The sequence below is a fragment of the Maylandia zebra genome, linkage group LG13, assembly GCF_041146795.1.
Source record: "Maylandia zebra isolate NMK-2024a linkage group LG13, Mzebra_GT3a, whole genome shotgun sequence".
Lineage (NCBI taxonomy): Eukaryota > Metazoa > Chordata > Actinopteri > Cichliformes > Cichlidae > Maylandia > Maylandia zebra.
Window position 1 is genome coordinate 18,787,048 of NC_135179.1, and position 22,238 is coordinate 18,809,285.

The 22,238-nt window shown below is 38.9% G+C and overlaps 1 protein-coding gene and 1 non-coding gene across 2 annotated transcripts in view; one reads left to right on the top strand and one right to left on the bottom strand.

Annotated features, from left to right (window-relative positions):
* Positions 1 to 2,697: 2,697 nt before the first annotated feature.
* LOC101485916 (ATP-binding cassette sub-family C member 2) overlaps positions 2,698 to 22,238 on the bottom strand; it is a 34,387-nt gene continuing 14,846 nt past the window's right edge. The window contains exons 14-33 of the mRNA XM_014409129.4: positions 22,143 to 22,227; positions 21,959 to 22,025; positions 21,679 to 21,805; positions 20,571 to 20,747; positions 20,193 to 20,360; positions 18,174 to 18,357; positions 17,807 to 17,942; positions 17,601 to 17,703; positions 17,296 to 17,515; positions 15,736 to 15,890; positions 13,766 to 13,921; positions 13,463 to 13,662; positions 13,230 to 13,356; positions 13,012 to 13,113; positions 11,774 to 11,917; positions 9,342 to 9,500; positions 9,089 to 9,255; positions 8,678 to 8,872; positions 4,565 to 6,177; positions 2,698 to 3,377 (exon numbers count right to left, since the gene is read on the bottom strand). Of these exons, the coding sequence (XP_014264615.3) occupies positions 6,048 to 6,177; positions 8,678 to 8,872; positions 9,089 to 9,255; positions 9,342 to 9,500; positions 11,774 to 11,917; positions 13,012 to 13,113; positions 13,230 to 13,356; positions 13,463 to 13,662; positions 13,766 to 13,921; positions 15,736 to 15,890; positions 17,296 to 17,515; positions 17,601 to 17,703; positions 17,807 to 17,942; positions 18,174 to 18,357; positions 20,193 to 20,360; positions 20,571 to 20,747; positions 21,679 to 21,805; positions 21,959 to 22,025; positions 22,143 to 22,227 (2,802 nt within the window). The 3' untranslated portion in view covers positions 2,698 to 3,377; positions 4,565 to 6,047. The remainder of the gene's footprint in view (positions 3,378 to 4,564; positions 6,178 to 8,677; positions 8,873 to 9,088; positions 9,256 to 9,341; positions 9,501 to 11,773; positions 11,918 to 13,011; positions 13,114 to 13,229; positions 13,357 to 13,462; positions 13,663 to 13,765; positions 13,922 to 15,735; positions 15,891 to 17,295; positions 17,516 to 17,600; positions 17,704 to 17,806; positions 17,943 to 18,173; positions 18,358 to 20,192; positions 20,361 to 20,570; positions 20,748 to 21,678; positions 21,806 to 21,958; positions 22,026 to 22,142; positions 22,228 to 22,238) is intronic.
* trnai-uau (transfer RNA isoleucine (anticodon UAU)) lies at positions 4,888 to 4,981 on the top strand. The gene is made up of 2 exons: positions 4,888 to 4,925; positions 4,946 to 4,981. It is a non-coding gene; the product is annotated as a tRNA-Ile (tRNA).

Below are 22,238 nucleotides of genomic sequence, written 5' to 3' on the forward strand. Positions count from 1 at the left end.
AGTGTATCCAGTTATTTTAACACCAGACGTTGAGGTTTTGGCACCTAAACTCTGGAACAGCCTCCTTCATCCTATTAATTTAGCTTAATTAAAAAGACTACTGAAAACTAATTTCTATACCTTACCCTTTCTCTGATTTTTTGCCCATTATCTGTGGCATTTTGTTCTTCTAATACATGTGTATAAGAGTGTGTATGCAAAAATGAATAAAAGACTGAAAAGTAATTGTGTGTTTTTATGCTAAGTGGTTTAACAAACAAAGAAAAAATTCCTCTAAAAATGGTCAGGTACAAGGGCTAAACTGAAAATGAGTGAAAAAGCAGCCAATTTCCAATAAAAAAGTGTATCATGACTAAACGGAAGCCTTGTGCACTAAAATGTCATATAAATCAACATCATGCTTTGTCCAGGAACACAATACATCCACAGGTTATACTTCAGTGAGTCTATATTTATAGAATGCTGATCGGTGAGGTTTCAGTCAAGTCAGGTCTCCTGGTGTTTGGTTGTCTTGGCAACACAAACTTGACTCGTGTGCTCCAAAGAATAAAACATAAACATATTTGAAAAAAACATATATTTATAAAGCATTAAACATACAACAAGGGTCTCAAAGGTCTGAAATATATATATATATATATATATATATCCTGCGTGTTATGAAATTTACAGACAAATTGACTTATTTTAAAAATGTAGGAATAGTCAAGCCAGTTTTAAGCAGTTTTCTGAGAAGAAAACACATAATCATGTGTAATCAGCGCTGCCAGAAAGCAACACATGTATGACTCATTTAGGGAGTTACCTTTTCTTAAAAATAAAAACAAAAAAACAGTTAAAGTCAAGTGCAGCATCAGCTATGCATACAAGCGCATGAATCTTCTCCATGTTGAAAAATGAATATGTCACACCTGTAACAAACTTCAATATTAATCTTATTCAACATATATTTTAAACTTCTTTATAACAGCAGACTCATAAATATTTTTTTTGGTAATCATTTGCAAATGCTGTGTTCTAAATTTATATACAAATGTAAGACTGCACACCACAACGTGAGCTTTACACCAGTTGCTGTAAAATCATTTTCTTCTGTAGCTACACAAAAAAGGACTCTAAAAATGTGAATTCCACACGTACTGTAGAAAGAGTCAATCATTTTACCATATTTACAAAAAGACTCAGAAAACCTTGAGCAAGAGAAAGAAATGAAAGGAGGCAGTGATACAATAGCATGAAAGAGTATAGCACAGAATTCAGAGCGCTAATCAGTGCAGCTCATACTGAAAAGAGGCTTTCATGTTTATCCCCATAACGTCCACTCCTCTTATCTGATTTTTAGCCACTATATTGAAATTTCTTTTCACATTTTTCTTCACAGAATTTACCATCAATCCTCTCTTTGGCTGTCACATTTGCTTCTTCTGCAGACCTCTGTCTCAACTGAGACGTGAGCCCATAGGTCCAGTAGCAGTGAGGTCTGAGCTTACCCAGGGTTCTCCAGCATGCCCTGCGAAATGTGTGGGAGGAAATACAGAACAACAGGGGGTCCAAAGCACCGTTGATATACCACAGTGGGAGGGACAAATACGATTTCAAGATTGTTTAAATGGAAAGGACCGTGTCGGACCACACAACCACGTAAACCTGCATAAGTGATGAGGCGATATCAGGAAAGTTGCAAACAAAAAAGCCACCACAGCTGCACCTGAAAAGCAGAACAGAGAGAGTGTTGATAATTCAACATTCTGAAATGATTTTTAATAGTACACTAATGTAATTCATTTGCATATAAACTGGAGTAATTGCAGGACAGCAAAGCTGTTTATGATTGTCTCATTGATTAGATAAAGAAGAGCAGTGTCCTGTACTCTTCTGCCATTACTGAAGCCACTGCTTTATAGATTGACCTGGTATGTGTCCTTCAAAGCAGTAATAGGATTTTAAACTTTTTTTTATCGCTCACCCATTAGTTTTAGAGCTCTCTTTTCATTTACAAGCAGTTTCCCATTCTGGTGACACTTGATTGTTCACCTTCCTTCTGGATCCTGTGGCATAAGACCCATGTTTGTCCTTTGATGGCTATTCTTCCTCAGGTAGTGCAGGATGAGCATATAAATGAGACAGAGTACCGGGCTGTGGTCGACTCCTTTGTCACATGGTGTGAGCAGAATCATCTGCAGCTCAACGTGGCAAAGACCAAGGAACTGATCGTGGACTTCAGGAAGACCAGGAAACACTTGACCCCTGTTTCAATCCAGGGGGTCAGTGTTGACATTGTGGAGGACTATAAATACCTTGGAGTACACATTGACAATAAACTGGACTGGGCTAAAAACACCACAGCACTTTACAGGAAGGGCCAGAGTCGTCTCTATTTTTTGAGGCGACTGAGGTCCTTCAACATCTGCCAGAAAATGCTGAGGATTTTCTATGAGTCTGTGGTGGCCAGTGCGATCCTCTATGCTGTTGCATGCTGGGGGAGCAGGCTGAGGGTCGCAGATGCCAACAGACTTAATAAACTGATCCGTAAGGCCAGCAATGTTGTGGGGATGGAGCTGGACTCCCTCAAGGTGGTGTCGGAGAGGCGGATGCTGTCCAAGATAAAGACAATGTTGGATAACACCTCCCACCCACTCCATGACATGTTGGTCAGTCACAGGAGCTCGTTCAGTGAGAGACTGAGATTACCGAAAAGCACCACTGAACGACACAGGAAATCATTCCTGCCTGTGGCCATCTCCCTGTACAACGCATCCACTTAACACACTGTTTGCTGCTACAACTACACATGTTTCTTTTCCAAATATTTATTTATAAGTGACTTATGTATGTATGTATGTATGTATGTATGTATGTATGTATGTATGTATGTATGTATGTATGTATGTATGTATGTATGTATGTATGTATATATATGTATATATTGTACTATTCTTAGTTAGCGTATTGTCTGTCTTGTCTTAATGTTGGTTTAAAATGGAGCACTGTAACAAAAAATAATTTCCCCCAGGGATCAATAAAGTATTCTGATTCTGATTCTGATTAAAGAGTAAGGATGGACACTAGTGGGACCTGTTATTGGAGAGGCCTGTTAGGTCCCTTTGTTTTACGTTGACACAAAAACATAACCTGTTAAATGGTACTCGTCTCACCAGAAAGAAGAACCCGGCTCTCAGAAGTAAGGCGCCTTTGTAGATATGCGCAGGATCTGGCTCTGTCATCTCACACATGGTAGAAACTTGGAAGGCATCTTCTTGAGTGGTAGCTGTGTAGTCCAGGATGCAAGCGCGTGCCTGGTCATAGACCAGTGCAAAGGGGACAGCAGAGACCAGAGAAATCATCCATACTGACACAAGGCACGGCACTCGAGACCTCTTTTAAAAAGACAAGGGAAGGAAAATTAGTTTATTAACTCTTCTTTACATGATACAAAAATAGAGATGGCAACAGTAAACGTATTCAGTACCTTGTTCTTTCTCTGCGTATTTTATTTATTATGCTGCTGGATACATGCTTTACTTTCCATTGATTTATAAACAAAATTTTAAACTTAATCAACTCTGAGTACAGATGATCAACAGTCATTGAACAGTCATTAGAAAGGGTTATTTGTATTCAGGTTATGTCATTTTTTCAATAAGCCTTTTTTTTTAATACAAATCCTGGAATATTTATTATTTCCATAATGTCAAATAAACAAATAAAAGGCATTTTTGTACTTGTCTCTCTAAAAATGTCTACTGATTTTGCTTAAAGAAAGGAAGGAATAAATCTGCAGCTGGGACACACAATTTTTTACATTTAATTATGTTTTAGAACTATTTTCAATTGCTGATGATTGAGTTATTGCAGCAAACCATGCAATTATAGTTTTGTATAGTTTCTCACTCATCACTCTCTGCAAAATGTTAGACATAAAATTGGGAAGTGATGCAAAAATAAATCCCCTGAAGCCACAGATGATGGGGGTGGTGGAGTGGCTAAAACAGCAGGAGAAATCAGATTTTTCTTTTTTCTTCAGCTTAAATAACCAATTTGTGTGTTTGCTAAATAATAAGAAGACAGGGAGAGATTGTGTGCATATAATTGGATAAGCCAGCTTAATAGCTTCCTTTCAATTGTAAAATAATAATAATAATAATTTAATTTCCTTTTAAAAAATTCATATTGAAATCTACTGTCACCTACAAAATCTTTGTAAAACACACTGGAGATAAAAAGAAGCTTAACATTAGGATATTGTAAGGCATTCATAAATGGATAAATTGAATCAGTAATGCTGATAAAACACTTTAACTAAGTACTTGCAGAGAAAATATGCTGTAAAGGTCAATATTCTAAAAATATACCAATAAGAAACCTTTAAAGTATACTGTAATTATGTCAAACATGTCTTTCAGTTCAATATGAAGCTGACATACATGCTCTTTACAACCCGTAACATGACCAATAAGCTAATATATAATTTAAAACCAAACTAATGACTATTTTAAGGCTATAATATGCAACTGAAAGTCTCTATTTAAAGGTAAAGGCTATTTGATGAGTAGTACAGACTCACCTTCTAGGGAAAAGATGCAGGATGAAGACTGGCAGCAGGCTTCACAAGCAAAAAAACAAGTCTTTGGTCTCTCCTTCCCTCAGTGAGTCTTATTCTTTCTCTCTGCGTCTTGCTCACTTACCCTCTTTCTTGCTTCCTTCATCTCCCTCTCTTATGACACACACACACAAACACACTCCCAGATGGTCACAAGACTGACTAGTAGAAATTTAGCAGTGGCTAAAAACAGCTGCTTCATGTAAAAATAGTGTATGTAGAATAGCCACAAAACAATCAGTGTACAAAAAGTATGTTTTTAATTCAATATGGAAAATGATTCATGTGCTCCAGTGGCGCAATCGGTTAGCGTGCGGTACTTATATGACAGTACATTGTAGAGCAATGCCGAGGTTGTGAGTTCGAGCCTCACCTGGAGCAGTCTTTCCACATTTTTTTTAAGTGCTATCCTATTCTACATGCTGAAAAAACCCCATTAATTAGAATAAAGTGCAACAAAACAAAAAAATAACTAAAGGCAGATAAATGGATGAATAAATATACATCAAGTATAGTTCTTCATACTTTAGAGACACATGTATTCCAATTCCCCTGCTTTGTTGTCTTGTGCAAACAACTCTTTTCATTCTCTTTGCTCTTCTCCTCAATATATTGTCTCATATCACTTAATTACAGCAGTAGGTCATATCTGCTTTTGGATCTTACACTGTAATAGAAAAAATTGAAAATATTATCTGGTTGTCACCAACATCACTCTTCATGCACTCAGCATGTGGAAATAGCACTATTATTATGTTAATAAGCAAAACATAACAGAATGACAGTTGATGTTGGCATGAAATTAAAGGAATTTCAAAGTAAAAATCTAAAAAATTGTAGAATGGAGTTTGCAACCAATACAGGATAGAGCAATGGTGGCCAATTAATTCCCCAAGCAGGCACATGAGAAACTGAGTCTGCCTCCCTTCACAACAGCCCTCCTCATCAGAGCCTGTTTCTTATTTGGTCCCTTGGGAAAATCAGTTTCCCACCACTGTATAGAGTGTTACCCAACATATGCTACAACAACTGCAAAAGAAGCCCAGACGAGTTTTTAAGATAAGATAAGATAGAACTTTATTAATCCCTCGGGTGGGTTCCTCTGGGAAATTCGACTTCCAAAAAGCACAGCAACGACCGAAGTTACAGTTACAGAATTGTTATATATATATATGTATATATACACACACACACACACACATATATAAATACAGAGACAAATATAAATAAAATATACAAAGGTGACCCTCAACCTCCTGTAATCACACCTTACACTAGACATTACACTTTTGTTTTGTATCTTTCATTTTTTGTGTGTTTTTTTTCCCAACAGCTATCCTAATTTAAAAAAAAAACAAAAAACAATCTCACAACACAATTAGTACATTTTATGGAACCTGAAACCTGAAACTGTTGGAGCTAAATCATATATAAAACAAGTACAAAGTTATAAATGTGTGCTGCTTTCTAGTGTTATCCCAGCATCCTTTGCCATGGCGTAGAAATGACCTTCTTTTTCAAGCATGTTGTTCGGCGAATCAAATTCCACTATTTTTCCAGCATCAAGCACCATTACCCTGTAGGGTAGAAGCACAGACTTTAATAGTAATCCAATGAGTAATGTCCATACTGTCTAGCATAAGGGAATGCTTTGGTGTTCCCCAGCCACCTCCTCCAACTTATCTGGGGAACACCAAAGCATTCCCAGGCCAGCTGAGAGACATGATCTCTCCAGCATGTGCTGGATCTACTTTGGGGCCTCCCTCCTTTTGATGTGGAGGAGTAGCAGCAGTACTCGGAGCCCCTCTCCAATGACTGCACTTTTCATCCTATCTTAAAGAGAGAGCCCAGCCACCCTTAAGAGAAAGCTTAAGACTCATGACAATAGGTGAGGTTGGGGACATAGACTGACTGCTAAATCGCTAGGTTTGCTTTAAAGCTCAGCTCTCTTTTTACTACTACAGACCTAAGTAGCATCTACATCACTGCAGCATCACCCCCAATCCATCTGTCAGTTTCTCACTTCACTTGTGAACAACACCCAGAGAAACGTATACTTTTTATTCTGGCTCAGGCTAAACACTCTTTTCTGCCTGAGGCCTATGGCCACAGACTTGGAGTGGTACATTCACACCACTTCACACTTCGCTGTAAACTAACAGGACTACAGAATAAAGATCTGGTCCACTGTTCCCCAAACAGGACGAAAACCACATTGCTTATCCTGAATCCAAAGATCCAAGAGAAGTATGAACTCTCGTTTCCAGTAATAATGATAATGGATTGCATTTATATAGCGCTTTTCTAGGCACCCAAAGCGCTTTACAATTCCACTATTCATTCACACACTGATGGAGGTAAGCTGCAGTTGTAGCCACAGCTGCCCTGGGGCAGACTGTAGGGTAGGTTTAAGTGTCTTGCCCAAGGACACAACGACCAGGACAGAGAGAGCAGGAGGATCGAACCGGCAACCTTCCGGTTACAGATGAGCTTCCCAATCCCTTGAGCCACGGTCGCCCCCCAGTACCCTGGCATAGACCTTCCTGGTGAGGCTGAGGACTGTGACCTCCCTTTAGCTGGAGTACACATACTAGTCCCCCTTCCTAAAGTTGGGAAACACCACCCGATTCTCCCAGTCTAGAGGCACTGCCCCAGAGCTCCACGTAACCTTGGAGAGGTGTGTAAACCAAGTCAGCGCTACAACATCTGGGGCCTTAAAGAACTCATTCAGTCTATCGATCCTGAATTGTTTAACTACCTCAGTGACCTCATCCCTAGTGATGAACAAGTCATCCCCCTCATCTTCAGACTGCATGTAAGGGGTTACAGAGGTTGACAAAGTATTCTTTCTACTATCCAAATATATCCTCAGTTGAATTCAGCAGCATCACACTCACACTATACACCGTATGAGTAGGGCATTACCCTCCTGAATTCTCTGAGGGTTTTTGAGTTTTTGCTTCAGCTAACTACGTTTTGCTTGACCTGCCAGCATCTATCAGTTAGCTCAGAAGTCCCACAAGCTAACCAGGCCCAATAGGATTCCTTCTTAAGCTTGACAACTCTCTTCACCTCTGGTCTCTACCATCTGCTTTGGGGATTACCACCACAACATGCATCAACCCCCCTAAAACCACAGCTCCATGCAAGAGCCTCAAAAATGCAGGTGCAGAACATGGTTCATTCAGACTCATTGTCTTAAGCCTCCCTCGGAGTGCTGTCAAAGCTCTGCCAGGAGTGGAAAGCTTGCAGACCGGAGCCTCCAACGTCAGGATTGTCCAGCATTATGCTCCTTTACTTGATCCAGGTAAGCTGACAGCGCAGCTCTTCTCTTCACCCAGGTGTTCAGAATATAGCTGCAGATCTGATGATATGCTTAAGAAATTGATCACCAACTTGGGACCTAGGGTTTCCTGGTTCCATGTGCACTTATGGACATACTTTGTTCAAATCTGGTGTTCGTTATGGACAACGTGTGATTTGCACAGAAGTCTAATAACAGAACATCACTTGGCGTCCGATCAGCCTACATGAGCATTAAAGCGTCTTAGTAGCATGATGTAGTCACCAGATGGGAAGGGTGCTGGGTACTCTGAACTATCATTTGTTGCATAAGCACAAACAACAGCCAGAACGTTCCCTGTTAGCTCTCATAGAGGATCTCTGAATCACTCTTCATCTGGCCCCTCTAAGGCAAAATATACAAGTTCTGGGTAAGATAATGTCCAAGTCAAGAAAAAGGAGTCAGTGAACCTTAAGTTTAGATTATTTTGTCAAATACCACTCTGGCATATTATGTATGTTTGATCAGATCATTCATACAGTCATTGGTACTACATAACGGGTTTATTTAGTGCACAATATTTCTCATTTTCTGTTGCTGGAAATAGATTCAGTCAAATTTTGAGAAATTACAATGTGTAAAAAGCAAAATTAATTGTGGTTGATTCCTTGTCATGCACATAAATTATGTGCATGAGAAGGAAGGGTTGGAAAAGAAAGAAATTTGACCCTGACAGAAATAAAATAAGGTAGGGCACATCATCCAAAAATGTTAAGGGAAAAGGTATAACTCACCTAGAGCTGTCCATGATACTGTGCAGGCGGTGGGCGATGGTAAGCACTGTGCAGTCTGAGAACTCTTTGCGGATGGTGTTCTGAATCAGGTTGTCTGTCTCCAGGTCAACAGCTGCCGTGGCTTCATCCAGAATTAGGATACGTGACTTTCTCAGGAGAGCTCGGGCCAGACACAGCAGCTGCCTCTGCCCAACACTGGAAAGATTGTATTAAAGTATTGATATCTTAAGAGGGTTTTTGTAGCGCAAAAGAAAAAAGTAAACCACAAATGACACTCATGTGTTCAAATACAATTAGGGTTTATGTAAGTTTTGCAGAACATTACATAAGGTTTAGAATAACGAACTGTACAAAACTTATACTTATATATAACTTATACCCAGAGGCCGTATTGTTAATTTTATTACCCACCTGAGGTTTTCTCCTCCCTCTGCCACTTTATGCTGTAATCCTTCCTGCAGCCCTGATACATAGCTCTTTAGATGAGAGAGCTCCAGCACTCTCCAAATCTCCTCATCGCTGAACTTGTCAAATGGATCCAGGTTCATCCTCAGTGACCCCGAGAACAAAACGGGATCCTGTGCACACGGGATTACAAATATCAGTGTACTTTTAGAAATATCAAACTCTTTGACAAGGTTATTGTTTATATTTATGTGTATACCTGTGGTATAATTGTGAGTCTGTGTCTCAGGTCGTGCAGGCCTATTGTAGCGATATCTACATCATCAATGAGGATGCGACCTTCAGCAGCTTCAATAATTCTAAACAGGCAGTTGGTAAGACTTGATTTCCCAGCTCCTGTGCGACCAACAATACCGATCTGAATGCAGTGAGAGAAAACACATAAGATCAAAATAACAGCTGGCACATATTTGAAGAAAAAAAAAAAATCTACACATTTTTCTTTCTGGATATAAATTGTATTTAACAGTATAGCAATAAATAATGCAATAATAAGCAAATATACTCAGTCTGTACTTAGTTTGTAAAAGATCTTAGACATTTCAGTAATGTTACAGAAAGAAGCAACATTTTTCAGAGGTAGCAGATATTTTACAGTGCTTATAGTCATCACTGCTATTTGTAGTAATTCAGTGAAATATGTTATTGCAATGCAGACAGTCTTTACTCAGTTTTACTTTGACACCAATATTTCAAAGTTGTCAGTGTTTGAGCTTACTCCAATCCATTGGGGACTCTGTTGTCCTATTGGGAGACTTCAGTGCACACGTGGGGAACAACAGGGGGACCTGGAGGGGCGTGACTGGGAGGAACAGCCTCCTGGATCTGAACCTGAGCGGTGTTTTGTTGTTGGACTTCTGTGCAAACCACAGTTTGGCCATAACAATCACCATGTTCTAACATGTGCATGTAGCACCAGGATTCTCTGTGCAGGATTCTCTAGGCGACAGGTTGATGATTGATTTTGTAATTGTATCACCAGACCTGTGGCCATATGTTCTGGACACTCAGATAAAGAGAGGGGCTGAGCTGTCAGCTGATCACCATCTGATGTTGAGTTGGATCAGGTGGCATAGAAGGATGCTGGACAGGCCTGGTGCACCTAAATGTATACTTAGGGTGTGCTGGGAATGCCTAGAAGAGGCCCCAGTCTGCGAGATCTTCAACGTACACCTCCAGCAGAGCTTCAGGACATTGAGTCTGAAGGGACCATGTTCAGCATGCTGAAGCTGCTGCAATGAGCTGTGGCCACAGGGTGGTTGATGCCTGTGGGACTTAAGGGGCAGCTGATAGGTACCGACAGACCAAGCAGAATGCAGCTCGGGCAGTGGCTGAAGCAAAAACTCGTGTACGGAAGGAGTGCAGAGAGACCATAGCAAAAGACTTTCGTACCGCCTTGAAGAGATTCTGGCAAACTGGCAGGCAAATCAGGAGGGGGAAAAAGGTGCTCTAGCTGCACTATGTATACTGCGGTTGGAGCGCTGCTGACTTCGACTTAGAAAATTGTCGGGCGGTGGAAGGAAAACTTCAAGGACCTCCTTAATCCCACTGGTATATCTCATCTGGGGACAAAGGGGATGACCTGCCAATCACTGGGACGAGGTCACTGAGTCAGTTAAACAACTTCTTGGTGGCAGAGCCCCTGGGGTGGATGAGGTATGCCCTGAGTTCCTGAAGGCTCTAGATATTGTAGGGCTGTCCTGGTTGACACACATCTACAATGTTGCGTGGACATCAGGGGCGGTACCTCTGGATTGATAGATGGTTCCCATTTTTAAGAAGGGGGACCGGAGGGTTTATTTCAGTTATGGGGGATCACACTCCTCAGCCTCCCCGGGAAAGTCTATGCCAGGGTGCTGGAAAGAAGGGTCTGTCTGTTAGTCGAACCTCGGATACAGGAGGAACCATGTGGTTTTCGTCCTGGTTGTCGAACACAGGACCAGCTCTTTATCCTCTCAAGGATACTTGAGTGTGCGTGGGAGTTTGCCCAACCAGTCTACATGTGTTTTGTGGACGCGGAGAAGGCATTCGACCGTGTCCCTTGGAGTGTCCTGTGCTCCAGGAGTATGAGATCCTTGGCCCATTGCTACGGGCCATTCAATCCTTATACAACCGTTGCAAGAGTTTGGTACGCATAGCCGGCAATGTCAGGCTCGTTCTTGTTTGGTGATGGGCTCTGCCAGGGCTGCTCTTCTGTTCATAATTTTTATGGATAGAATTTCTAGGCGCAACCAAGTGATGGAAGGCTTTCACTTGGGTGGTCTCAGAATCTCATCTCTGCTTTTTGCAGATGATGTGGTTCTGTTGGCTTCATCGGGTAATGGCCTCCAGCTCGCATTTTAGATACAGTTGGCCAATCTCAGCCAGCAGAAAGCTTGCACACGTTGTTAATAGTTAACCTTTTAAATTAAAAAATAGTGGTACAATTTTATATATTATGGATTTTTCAATGAGGGAGAAAAAATCTTCCCAATGATTTAATGTCCATCCAATTTTTTTCTTTTTCTTTTTTAGCAGTGCATGCTTTTGTATCTTTGGTGAATATGATATCAGATACAGTAAAACCTATAACTTTTACAGGAACTTTATACATATATGGAGACTCTCCCTCTCACGCTCACACACACACACCTTCTCAGTGCTGTTGATGTCACAAGTGATTCCATGCAGCACTAAATCCAATTCAGGTCTGTAACGGACTTTGTAGTTCTCAAAATGCACTCTTCCTGCCTCTGGCCACATCTGTGGAGGTCGAGTGTCAGTTACCCAGTCAGCCTGTAACAACAGAAAAAGAAGCAGAACGCATGTGTAATATAATACAAAAGCTATCAAATTGAGCTAAGGTAGCTCTTTTATATGCTGTGCGTTAATATTCAAACCAAGATAAATAAGAAACAAAATTATACAGACGCCATACATGCAGACATGCACACATTACACCACTAAAATAAAGGAAAAAAAGAAAACTTAAAAAGACGTCACACTTGGTAAAAAATTAAATAGCTCAAATGAAAATATGCAACCAAGATTAACAATTAAGGCCAAGTGTACATGTGCAATGTTATATTCTAAATCAGATTAAATTCAGTATGAACATCATGATGGGATGTGCTAATCAGTGGAGCTCTGGTGCCATTATGAATAAACAACCCAACTCAAATATAACAGGTGGAGTTCAAACATGTGAAATCAAAAGTCAGTGAAACATAAAATTAAATTGTTGCATCAAAATCTGAACTATTATCGGTAGTATGTTAAGAAACAGTGGAGAAACAGCAGCTGGGAATAAAAGTATTATCACTGTACAGTGAGCAAATATTGCAGTTGATGTCGCACACAAGCTTATTAGATTCCCGTTAAACTGTCAAAGTTACAATAAACTCACAGCCTGTAGAAATCCTAAAATTCATGTCCTATTTAAGAAAACAGTAGATTTTGATTTAACCAAAGTATAAATAATGTCATATGGCAGCATGGTCGTTAACACTGTTGCCTCACTGCAAGAAAGTCCTGAGTAAGACTCAAGCATCTGGCTGGGACCTTTCTTTGTGGAGTTTGCATGCTCTCCCCATATCTGTGTGGGTTCTCTCTGGGTACTCTGGCTTTCTCCTACAGTCCAAAGATATGCAGTTACTGGGGTATGGTCAATTGGAGATTCTAAATTTCCCACAGGTATGAATATCAGTATGAATGGATGTCTGTCTTTTGTGTTATCCCTGTTTCAGATTGGCGACACATCCAGGGTGTATCACCCTCACGCTAGGGTAGCTGGGATAGGCTCCAGCACCCCCGTGACCCAGATAAGGATAGACTGAAGAGAATGGATGAATGGATAAATAATGTGTTGCTCACAAAGTATTTCTACATGCCTCGTTCTTAAGCTGAGTGTATTCGTTCACTCTCTCCACAGCTACAATATTGGTCTCCAGCTCTGAGGTCATCCTCACCAGCCAGTTGAGGGTCTGGGTTACCTGCAGAACCCCAACAGGAGAGAGGTCTGTGTTTACATTATTCCTGCATTTTAGTGTTACCGCATACATAAACACTGATGAAATAAGGATAAATTCTGAGTGTTTTTGTGACTGACATTAAGGGCATATGATACAGATAGGCCAACCACATTACTGTCAATAGATTCTCTGGAAATGACAGCAAACAGAGCAGCAAAAAACACCACCAGGTTTCCAACAAACTCCAGACGTATGGCCAGCCATCTGTCAAGAAAACAAACCCCACAAATATGCACACAAACAAATTTTAGGGTCTCATCATTTAGCATCACATGCTTATCTGTATTTGGTACACTGTTCAATGTCTGACCTGTCAGACACGATCCGCAGATAGATACTTTTGAGGTTCTCATCTATAGTTACTTCATTGTGTTTAAGAAACCTTTCTTGATGCTTGTAGGCTCTTATCACTGACAGGCCGGACACCGTCTCACCAAAGTGAGAGTATATCGGTGAGCGAGACACCGAGTCCAGCCGGCGCAGCTGTCTTGAAGCGGCAATATAAAAGCGCTGGGTGTAGAGAGAAAGACAAAACAAAATCAGTTTGCATTTCATATTATAGGAAAGTTAGGTTAGCTTTTTTTACATATCTTCTTTACCTTGTTTAGCTTACCTGTACAAAGAAATAGATCAGGGCCAGAGGAATGATAACTATGGCAAAGAAAGGAGTTGCCATGCAGATGACAAATACTGTCCCCAGTACAGACATCAGACACAGAAGGCAGGAGCGCAAGGAAGCAGGAATGGCCTCATCTATGGTAAAAATGTCCTTTAGGATAATATTTGGAGAGTTAGTACTTATTTAAGTAAAACGTCAATTTTATTTATAGTGCACATAAAAACAGAAAAAATACATAATTAGCAAAATTATAAGTGTAAATAATACTAAAAGAATAAAGTCAATTATTATAAAAGCTAAAGTCAGGATATTGGAGAAAATGTCAATGATAAGTCATGGATGTTTATCAGTGACTAAACACTTTTAAAGATTTGAGTTGTTCCTGAGATTAGAGCTGTTCCAAAGAATACAGAGTCTTACTGTCATGGTCCTGGGTCATGTGACCCAGCGTTTTGTGTTTATTATTATGATTATGATTATTATGATTATTATGATTATTATTATGTATTCTGTTTGTGGTTCTGTTTGTGGTTTCGGGTTCTGTTCTTCCTCTGTTTAGTGTTTAGTCATCCCTGTCATTCCTCGTCTGTACCTTGTCTCTGAGACCAGTCTGTGTATTTCCTGTTTTACTTTGAAAGTCAGTGTCTGATGTCAGTGTGTTCAGTTTTGCACCCTCCCTGTTTTGTCATGTTAACTAGGTTCAGTCGTGTCTCCCTCCTGTGTGTAGTTTCCCTGTTTCTCTGTGTATTTATAGTGTGTGTCCTCTCGTGCTCGCCGCTGGTCTGTCTGTGTTGTCTCCCTGAGTCACTCTGTGTTACTTCCGTGCGTTTCCCCCTGCATGTCCTTCTGTGGATTAAGGTTTCAGGTTTGTTTTACTACCTTCCCCAGTTTAGGTTTCCTTTAGGTTCTGCACATCTCTGCGTAAAAGCTCGAAGAGTTGAGCGCGAACGGGCAGAAGTGTTGAGAGCGCAAGCAACACATTGCGAGCGAGCGCAAGTGCAAAAACTGAGCGAGAGGGGCTGCTATTGTGTGTGTGTATGGATAATAGCAAACAACGAAATAAATTTTTTGCACGCAGCAATGAATTTTTCTTCACTCAAAATAAATTTCTCCTCAAACTGCAACACTTGTACCTGCATTTTTTTTTACGTGCGCTCATTTTTTTTACGTGCGCTCAGAAAAGTGGCATAAAAATAATGCCATACCGCTAGCCGTGACACTTACAGCCATTCTAACGACATAATAATTTAATGATTAATTATTTGTCCATTAAGACCCTTTTGTTGGTATAAGCAGGATGTGAGGATACAAGAGAAATTAGCTCCTTCTTCCCTTTTTCAACAAGTGGCTGAATTTAGTAACCGCAGCTAACAGAGACAACAGATCTACACACATATTACAACATTAACGCAAACAGGTTGATTTGGGACTGTGCAGATAAAACTGAAATGAATTGAACAGCATATTGATTTATTGAATATATTCATATTAAATTCATATTGACTCATAGGGAGTCATCTGATTGTTTGAGGGATTTTTCTTGATTGTTGTAAGAGCTTTACCTTTACAATACAATGTACCTTTAGTGACTGTTATTGTGTGTCAGCACCAGATAAAATTGAACTGGACTGCATACTTGAGGAGGCACTTGGGAAGAAAGCCTCTTTAAAGAATGACTTAAGGAGAGAACAATTTTAAGAATATTTAGGATTGTATTAAAAAATGTGAGATAAAGTGGGAAAAATTAAATTAAACAAGTGGATATACAACTTGCAGCAAACACAAATAAAGCCTTTTTAAAAAATTTAATGTTTAGTTTTTTCAATTTTTAGCACTGTTATTTTAGAAATGACATTAAAAACTAGTTATACTTTGTATTTGTAATCATACAAGCCACAAGAAGATAAAAATAAATATTGAAAACTATGAAAAGAATCCTTAAAAAGTGAACTACAAGACCCTACCTTTGCAAAGCGGTTGATCACTCTTCCAATAGGTGAAGTGTCAAAGAAAACCATAGGAACTCGCAGGATGTTGTTAAGAAGTCGTGAATGCAGGATACGAGATGCATCAATGGAAGCATTGGCTAGGAGCAGTGTGCCAAAGAACACAAAGAGGCCTGCAATAAAAACAAGAAAGTTTCTAAATAATAGAACTACATTTTTAACAAAGACAAATCCACTGTGGACAGAACCTTGAACTTACAGTAACACTCAGGTGTGCTTTTTCCTGCCTACTGATATAAAGTGGCTGTTATTATTACAAAATAATATTTATTTTCAAAAATGCTAATTGTCATTAAGAATCTTGTTAATTGGAGACCAGACCAGGTTTGGATGTTCAGAAATTCTTAATGACAAAGTTTAGGTTGTATGAAATTCAGGGTTGCAGGGGCTGGAGCCTATGCTGCCACAGAGCAAGAGGGAAGGCACAAGCTGGACAAATCGACAGTCTGTCGCAGGGCTATAATGACAACACAAATAGTATTTTACTTTTTTCAAATTCAATTCTTATTCTTATAAAAAAAAAAATAGTTCAATCAGTAATATATGTACTGCATGTAAAGCTAAGCTCAAGATGAACCAAGGTCCAAATTGCCAGTCTTTTTACAATATAAAGCAGCTGGACTAAAACATATCACTTTGATCAATGTAATTGGTCACCCATTCACAATACGAAAGAGCAACTGTGGAACAGGGGGTTGGGAAGCGCATCTGTAACTGGAAGGTCGCCGGTTCGATCCCAGGTTCTCTGTCCTGGTCGTTGTGTCCTTGGGCAAAACACTGGTGTTGGCCAGAGGGGCCGATGGCGCAATATGGCAGCCTCGTTTCTGTCAGTCTGCCCCAGAGCAGCTGTGGCTACAACTGTAGCTTGCCTCCACCAGTGTGTGAATGAATAGTGGCATTGTAAAGCGCTATATAAATGCAATTCATTAAATGTACACACTTTTGGTGATTTTAATATCATATGAAAAGAAAAAACATACTTCAATGGTGCAAAAAAAATACTGTTAAAGAACTAATAAATAACAAATGTTTTCCCTCCCTTTGTACTCCTCTCTACTTTTATACTCATCTCCACCCTCTACATCAGCCCCATCATTCCCCCAGACCGAACAGCTCTGAAGCATCCACCTTATTTTTTGTTTTGTTTTTCATTGATTTGTTTAGTTTTATTACACTTTTTTTATTACACTGAGTAGTTTAGCTTGAGAAGATTCAGTTCAGCTTAACAGAATTTTATATATAAACAAATTCCTCCTAATTATTAACATAAAAAGTTATAGGTGCCTATGCACTTTTCAGCATGAGTCCCTGTGACAAAGGACCTAACGCACACAGTGCACAAGTCCTCTAGTACAATAAAAAGACTGTTTAGGTTGTCTATATAGCGCTCTAAAAATGAGAGGATCCTAAATAACAGAGTAGGGAATTTTCCTGTCTGTAAGACATAAAGTTCCTTAACGTTAATTTGCACGAACCTGAAAATATTTGCAAATACAAAAGGAACGACTGTTAAGTTACCCTGAGCCACTCCAAGAGCTCCGAACACTCCCACCCTTGTGTCCCTCTTCCAGGAAGGGTATGTCATGTTGTAGTACTCCACAGAATCACTGGTCCAGTCACTCAGCCACAAATTCTGACCGATGAAAGCAGCGTTTTGGATGAAGTAAATCAGGAAAACCATGGCAGAATATCCCCAGCCCATGGCTCGCAGGTGCTGCAGGAACACTGCAAGCTTCACCTGGAAATCAGCGCGAGACGGCACTCAGGAAACAGGCTATCATTTGTTGTAATCTTGCGCTAGTTGTACAAAAACATTTTGTTACCTGTCCTGTTTCCATAGTTTCCTTCTCTATAAGCTTCTGGCCTTTCTGTGTTTCATCAGCATTGGCAGATTTTTTAATGGAAATATTTCTTCTTAATCTGACACTAAAAAAAATAGAGGAAAAGAATGAAATGGACATTCTGCTAAAGATGCTATTTGAGACAAGCTGTTTCATTGGTTTCATCTGCAACTTTAACAAGCTCGAACCTGCCATTGCGCTGGCTGCGGCGGATGCTGTTTTCTCGCCTCAGTGTAAGAGAAACAGTGTCCTCCGAAGCACCGTCAGGTTGGGCATCGTCTCCATCTGGGATGAGCTCAAAGTCTTCTGCGTCCTGGCCCTCACCTAAATTAACAATATACATGGTGTTTTATATATATGGCAGTAATTTATGGTATTTGGGTCAATATGTGAACAACATCAACACAAAGTATTCATAAAAGATGACGAAAAGAAATTTAATTCATTCATATTTGTGATGTATAATTTTAGCATAGGTTTTGGTTGTACAGCTAACAAAAACATGTGATGTGTGCAGATCATATTCCTAATATACTAAGAAAAGGTTGTAATTACCTGTTTCTGAATTTCTCTGATTGTTCTGCTCTTTGGCATATGTGTCGAGAAACTTAGAAAAAGTTCCTCCACTGGCACGAAGGGTTTCATAGGATCCAACTTCAGAAATGACTCCATTCTCCAAAACCACTATTTCATCCACGTATGGCAGGAAGCTTATGCCATGAGTCACCAGGATACGAGTCTGTATGGTCAGAATTCACCAATCAAATAGGGTTAGATAGGATTTACAAAAACATTGTTAAGTATTAAAGGAAAAGAAAGAAAAAACCATAAATTATGTTTAAATATGTTTATAAATTGTATTTATCAAAAAAGAGAATATGTTTCAGTTCACAGACTGAATTAACAATAATAGGTTTAATCATTTAAAAATCAGTTATAAAGCCAAACCTTTTCTAACTTGTAATTCCATTTCCGAGTGGCTTTTATTCCTAACCTTTCATAATTAGCTATTCAGTTATCCTGGTCATTTAGTGTGATATTTAGCCTATTGTAACCTCTATGTAATGCTCAGGTCCTGGGTAAAATGATGTAAAATACTACAAATTAGATGCCATGTTTTCTAAGCAAGTAACAGCTGGAATATCCTGTGCAGAAAGTATTTGTCAAGATTCCTCAGAAGAAATTAAATGGGAAATGGTCGCGTTTTTTTCACTTTAAATACTGATTTCTATTTAAAATATTAATTTTAAAGTAAAATGTTTAGCATATGGTTTTTTTTTTGATATACAATTTTTATTCGTTCAAGAATAGCATAAAACAACACAACCAAACAGAGAAGAAAGAAGAAAAAAAAAACACCCCAAAAAAACCCACATCCACACAGACACACAAAAAAACATATTTTCACTCAATTACCCACAGATATAGAAAGAGAAAAAGATAAACTCCAAGAATGAATTGTCCTTTACACTTGCTTCCTATTTAACTGAGAACATCTTAATCGCAACCACCCCCCCTCAACAGTTGGGACAAATCATTTGGCAAATAAGAAAGCAAAGGGGACCAAACATTGAGAAAGAGACCCTCATTTCCTCCTAAAATAGCAGCAGTTCTTTCGTGAGGAATAACTTTAAATAATTCTCTGTACCACAACGTCACAGAGGGAGGTTTATCCTTAACCCAATTAATGAGAATACATTTCCTAGCTACCAGCAATAGTTTGTGACATAATTTGCGCTGCAAGTGATTCAATGTTAATTCTTTTGAGGGTAGGCCAAGAAGAAAGTACCCGGGGTCCCTTTGAATCAGGTTGTTAAAAATATTACTTAGTTCTTGAGATATGAAGCTCCAAAATCTTTTGATTAATTTACATTCCCAAAAGTAATGGAAAAAAGTGCCAGTTTCTTTTTGACATTTACTACAAAGATGGGAAATATGAGGTGCAATCTTATGCAAGACATTAGGAGCTATATAAAGGCGATGTATGATTTTGTATTGGGTTTCTCGCAAGCGGTTACAAGTAAAAGTGGAACTACTCATGTTAATGGCTCCTTTCCACTCCTCTTCGGTATATTGATTATTAAGATCTCTCTCCCATTTATAAATAGCGCTCAGTGTGTTGCTACTAAGAGTATATAGGAGAGAGTAAAAAGCTGAGATAAAATGAGTTCTGTCTTTTCGCTTAATAAGAAATGTCTCAATATCATCATATATAACTATTTCTGAAGACTGTGGAATTCTAGAATGAACGAAGTTACGAACCTGGAGAAAGCCAAAAAAGTGGTCTCTAGGAATATTAAAATTTGACTGCAATTGCTCAAAGTTCATCAGTGTGTTGTTTTGATACAAATCGCCAATTACCCTTAATCCCTTTTTGTGCCACTTATCGAACATGCTACAAGACATTCCTGGAACAAAACCTTTGTTTCTCAGTAAAGGAGTCAAGAATGAAGTGCAATCTTCTCTACCCAACCTTTTACGCATTTCCCCCCAGACCCTTATTGTATTATAAATGATTGGGTTATTCTTAATCCCCATTTTTAATATTGTTAGCATATGTTTTTAAGCACAAACCTTGTCTTTAAGTAATCCATTGGGTCCAATTACATTTTCAAATAGATGCTTTCCTACATGTGAGTCCACAGCAGACAAAGGGTCATCTAATAGATAGATATCAGCCTGACTGTAGACTGCTCTGGCTAAGCTCACACGCTGCTTTTGACCCCCTGAGAGATTGATACCCTGAAAAGAGAAGAAAGGAGGGGAAAAGAGACACACTCTTTTAGCCTTTCCTTTATAATCAGAAGAGCTCTTCTGTTTTGTTACTTTTTTGTCATGTATTTAAGAAACAAATATTTTACATGTGTTTATAATAAACGCCATACACAGTATTTGCATACAGGAAAAATATTTGTGTAACCAAAAACCTGAACCTTTCAAAGTGTAACTCACTTTCTCTCCAATCTCAGTGAGGTCTCCTCCAGGCAGCAGCTCAAGGTCAGGGGCAAGAGCACAGGCCTCTATGACCTTTTTGAAGTTCTCTTCCTCATGTGGAGATCCAAACAAGATATTATCCTTCAAAGTAGCATTTTGGATCCAGGCTTGCTGCGGTACAAAAGCAAGAGAACCCTGGAAAGAAACAAATTATGACTCAATTACAGATGTCTCACTACATCTGTCTTATCATAAAAAAAAACCTGGCATCCACACATTTTTATCCAGACCAAACACTACAGTGGCTAGGTGAAAAACAAATCAATTTACTGGAAATCTAAGAGAACAGTTTATTCTGTGGGTAAAATGGTTTGAGTTATAAGCAAATCATCTGCCTCCATTTCACAAAATTTGTGCAGAAATATACTTCTTTATTCAGCTGTTTTTTCCTTCAATACTGATGAGTTTAGACCAGATTATCAAAACTGGCTTGAATGAATTAGGCTGGTGATGTTTTTTTTATTTATGCATCTTTACTTTGTTTCTTAAAGTCTTTAATGTTTAATTGTTGAATTATTTTAAAAAAATTAAAATATTGTATTGTGATTGTTAAATTATACGCTTTTTGTGCTCCTTGAATGTAACTACTACTATGTAGATCACAAAACGTTTATGCTTTTCATGTAGAAATATTGTTTTCAGTGGGAGTCTATGAGTCTAAATATACTATGAACTTTTTGGGATATCCTTATCTGGATGATTGAGAATGCATAGATACTGCTATATAGAGGAATTTTATACTTTTAGTCATTAAATAAACTCAGTAAATGATTCAATCAACATTGATTTTCTCTGTATTTAAAAAACAAAAAAATAACGAACATAATTTCTTTATGGAATAATAAAGTATTCTGCCTTCGTGAAAGATGAGGGAAGGCGCTGAAGTAAAAACTGAAGCAAACTTAATTTGATTGTGCCACAGTCATGCTACATGTTGAGTTAAAAAAACAAAAAAACATTTGTGTGAACATTTGTGTTATTTTAGTTAAGACGTAATTAGATGTTATGGATTTTACATGTTTTTTTAACACACACTGATAAATACAAACGGGGAAAAAGCCATTACCATAATGTTGATAAAACCTTTGGTACTGTGCATCTCTCCAAGGAGGGCTGACATAAGAGACGACTTTCCTGACCCAACAGCTCCCACTACGGCAACCAACCGACCAGGCTCAATGTCCAAATTCACACTGGAGACACATAATAACTATACTCAATGCTGTGAACACATCAGGGGCAAATAAACAGACTTGAAAAACTTAAGCAATGCTAAAAAATCCTGGTGAACATCTCACAGTTAATTAAGTTAACTAGTAACTTTTTGATGACCAACACAGACATACTCTTTCAGCAGAGGCTTTGCATCTTTTTCCCAAGCAAAGGAACCATCACATACGCTCACAGCAGTATCTAAAAAATGAACACAGACCAAGACAGAGCTTAACAGATGATCCGCACACATAAAAACTGTGACTAAGCTTCAATCTTCAGCTGTAGAACAAGTGCAAATTCTAATGGTGAACATACTGAAACTGGGGTCTTGGCGCACAATGTCACTGTCGATGTCTTCCCCTGCCAGAAACTTCTCCAGGCGCTTCTTAGACACTGCTGTCTGAAAATTCA